Raw genomic sequence first — 3,127 nt, 5'->3', positions numbered from 1 at the left:
TAATGCATGGATGATCCCATTTTAAGTGTCTTTAGAATGGTTTAAAGGTAACTTGCAATACCAAGGGAACTTTTAACTAGTTACTCAAGTTGCATCTGGTTCTTCAATACCTTGCAGTTGGACAAGGAGGGGAGAGAGAGATGCTAGCATCTAGCAGCTACAAACATCAGAGCATAAAACCACGCAATCAGCCTGAAAGCACCACTGCTCTGCAATACATCAGCTCCGTGAAGTGGGCATCCTCGTGCGTTATGCACTGGTTAACAGGCTGTGAGCTGCCTCTACTTGTTTTAAGCTCTTGCTCTTAATCTCATCTCTGTTCGATATGTGCCTGCATGTGTGTGTGTCTGCATGGCTGTGTGTGTGTGTGTGTACAGGGGGAGGACTTTATTTCTATTGGCTAAGCTTTCCCTTCCCACCCACATCCCTTCCACATCACCTTGGTGTCTCCCTAAATAAAACCAACCCTCCTTATCGCACTGAGGAAATCAAGAGCTAGAGTTTGAATGGATTTTATATAAATATTTACCCATGCTAGGCTCCTGCTGAGCACATAGGATAAACTCACAGCAGCTGGCCTGATCTGCTCTTCCTCTCTCCTCTCTCTCTTTCCCCATCGATACAGGTATTTGAGAGGGATCCTGTTCTGTCTGTCTGGAGACTGACCCAAAAAACATTGCCAGGATTTTAGCAAACTAGTCTGATGGATCTTAAGGACAGCGCCAGCGAGGGCAGCATGGAGAGCATGGAGCCCTCCAGTATCCAGATTTTTGCCAACACCTCTACCCTCCATGGGATTCGGCACATATTTGTTTATGGGCCAGTGACCATAAGGCGTTTGCTGTGGACCGTGGCCTTTGTGGGCTCACTGGGTCTCCTCTTGCTGGAGAGCTCAGATCGGGTAGCTTTCTACTTCTCTTACCAGCATGTCACCAAAGTGGATGAAGTAGTGGCCAAAAGCCTGGTTTTCCCTGCGGTCACCATCTGTAACCTAAACGAGTTTCGTTTCTCCAGACTCACAACCAACGACCTATACCATGCTGGGGAGCTCCTGGCTTTGCTTGATGTTAATCTTCAGATTCCTAATCCCCACCTGGCAGATCCAGCTGTCCTGGCAGTTTTACAGGAAAAGACCAACTTTAAGAAATATGATCCGAAAAATTTCAACATGCAGGAGTTCTTTGCGCGTGTGGGGCACGATCTGAAGGATATGATGCTGTACTGCAAGTTCAGAGGTCAGGAGTGTACTCATAAGGACTTCAAAACTGTGAGTATTGACAGATTTTGGCTTTTTTCTCGTCTCTGGGTGTGTGGCCAATTGGTGACGGTGGAGAACGCAGCTAGTGCTTAGGGTGATATGAACTAGGGTGATATGGCTCCAGGGCATGCTGAGAGAGAACTTGATTAGGAGTAGACAGCCTGTTGAGCTGAAGTTTGTTTGACAGAGTCGATTGGTATCTGTTCACTGCAGTGGAGCAGGGAGATGCTCAGACAACCCTGCTGAGTGTTGTGGCAAAGGCACCCTTCCCTCCCCTGACTGCTCTTCCTGATCTGCCCGAGAAGACTCTCCCTTCCCAAAGGCTGCTTGGTGGTGGAGCTGTGATCCATATGGATCTTTAGTTGAAGTATGTACCAGAGGATGTGATTTGCAGCTCTGTTGGTGGCAGTCCTGTGCAAAGGGCAGGTGTGCTGAGATGGAGAGCTGCCTGTGCTCCATCCTTCAGTTGAGAGTGCCTGCCTGGGATTTGTTTCTTGGATAGAGCTGTAGTTTGTGACCTCCTGACTTGAGGGGGATTCTTCTTTTGCCCACATGTGGTGTGGCTAGTAAACCGTAAGTGCTGTTGTTAGTTTGCTGTGCAGTGTGTATAACAGCTGGTTCCTTTCCTGCTGTTTTATTAGAGCAAGCGGTACAATCAGACCCCCCACCCCCATTGTGTTGCATCCCCAATACCAAAGATTTTCCATTCACTGGCTAATGCATAGAGTGAGTTGGTTAGTCTTGGGAGCTTGAAAGAAGCAAACGCTACTTAGTTTGAGAGTTCTGGGTTACACTTCTGACATAAATTAATGCTTGCCTGTGGTAAATCACTGATGAAAAGTAGTAGCTTTAAAAATGTCTATATTTCTGGAAAGAAATGGTGAGTCTCTGCAGAATGCTATGTTGTGAACCTTCTGAAAGCAGGAGGGTATTGTGCCTCCCTGAGGATGCTCGCAGACCCAGGAGGTCACTGGGTGAGTGAAGGGCAGGGTGGAGCTCAGAAGTGCATCTGTTGTTTATAAGCATGTGGTCTGAATGGTGTCTCAGTAAACCTGCCACTGTGGCTGCTAATAATTTTTTGGGGACTGTACCAAATTGTGACTTTCTCTATTTCTGGAACTCTCCTGCATCATCTTTTGACTGATTCAGCAGGTTTTGGGACAGTTAAGTATTCAAAGAGTGAATAAAGCTGGCTGTTAGCAGCCATTTGTTTCTCCAGAACACACACTGTTTGTTCCTGTTATTACTGATTGCCCTATGAATGTGTGGTGGGGCTGTATTAGCAGGGATTTATTGGTTGTCATAATGCACTTGCCTTTGTGACAAAATATTTTAGGTACAAGGTTTATTTAATCTCCTAAAATGCAACCTATGAAACCTTTCATATGTCTCTGATTCTTGTGTGCTGTTAAACTTGTGACTTAAGCTGGCTTATACTAACAGTACATTGTTATTAGGTGGAGAGTATTTTCCTTAACAAATGTGACCATACTATTTGATGCTCTGGTTATTACCAGGTTACACTGATGTGCTTTTATCTGCTATAGGACAAACCATCCATTTAGGAGAAGAATTCAATTTCCATTGACCATTAAGTAGAGCTGTGATTGTTCCACTGACAGGAGGGGGTAAAACAATGCATTAAAAGAGGAATGGCTTCTATTATGGAATAGGCATGTGTATATACGAAGGGAGAAGGTGAAGATGGGGTTCTGGTGGAGAGAAGGAGCAGGTGCCTGAGTTCAAGGGAGAAAAAAGGATCCTGGAAGTTTGAGATGGGCCTATCCCAGCAGTGATCCCTGATCAGAGACCTCAAATGTTGGGAGCATCTGAAATCTGGACCTGTCTATGGAAGTGGTTACTTTCTGT

The 3,127-nt window shown here is 45.5% G+C and overlaps 1 protein-coding gene across 1 annotated transcript in view; it reads left to right on the top strand.

Moving 5' to 3' along the window:
- The first annotated feature begins 506 nt into the window (after positions 1-506).
- Positions 507-3,127, top strand: part of LOC109302080 (acid-sensing ion channel 2-like) — a 120,632-nt gene continuing 118,011 nt past the window's right edge. Inside the window, exon 1 of the mRNA XM_019523582.1 lies at positions 507-1,267. Within this exon, the coding sequence (XP_019379127.1) occupies positions 704-1,267 (564 nt within the window). The 5' untranslated portion in view covers positions 507-703. The remainder of the gene's footprint in view (positions 1,268-3,127) is intronic.

The sequence above is a fragment of the Gavialis gangeticus genome, unplaced genomic scaffold (genome assembly GCF_001723915.1).
Source record: "Gavialis gangeticus isolate Ggan-Ray unplaced genomic scaffold, GavGan_comp1, whole genome shotgun sequence".
Lineage (NCBI taxonomy): Eukaryota > Metazoa > Chordata > Crocodylia > Gavialidae > Gavialis > Gavialis gangeticus.
The sequence above is the reverse complement of the archived record's forward strand: the minus strand, read 5'-3'. Positions and strand labels throughout refer to the sequence as shown.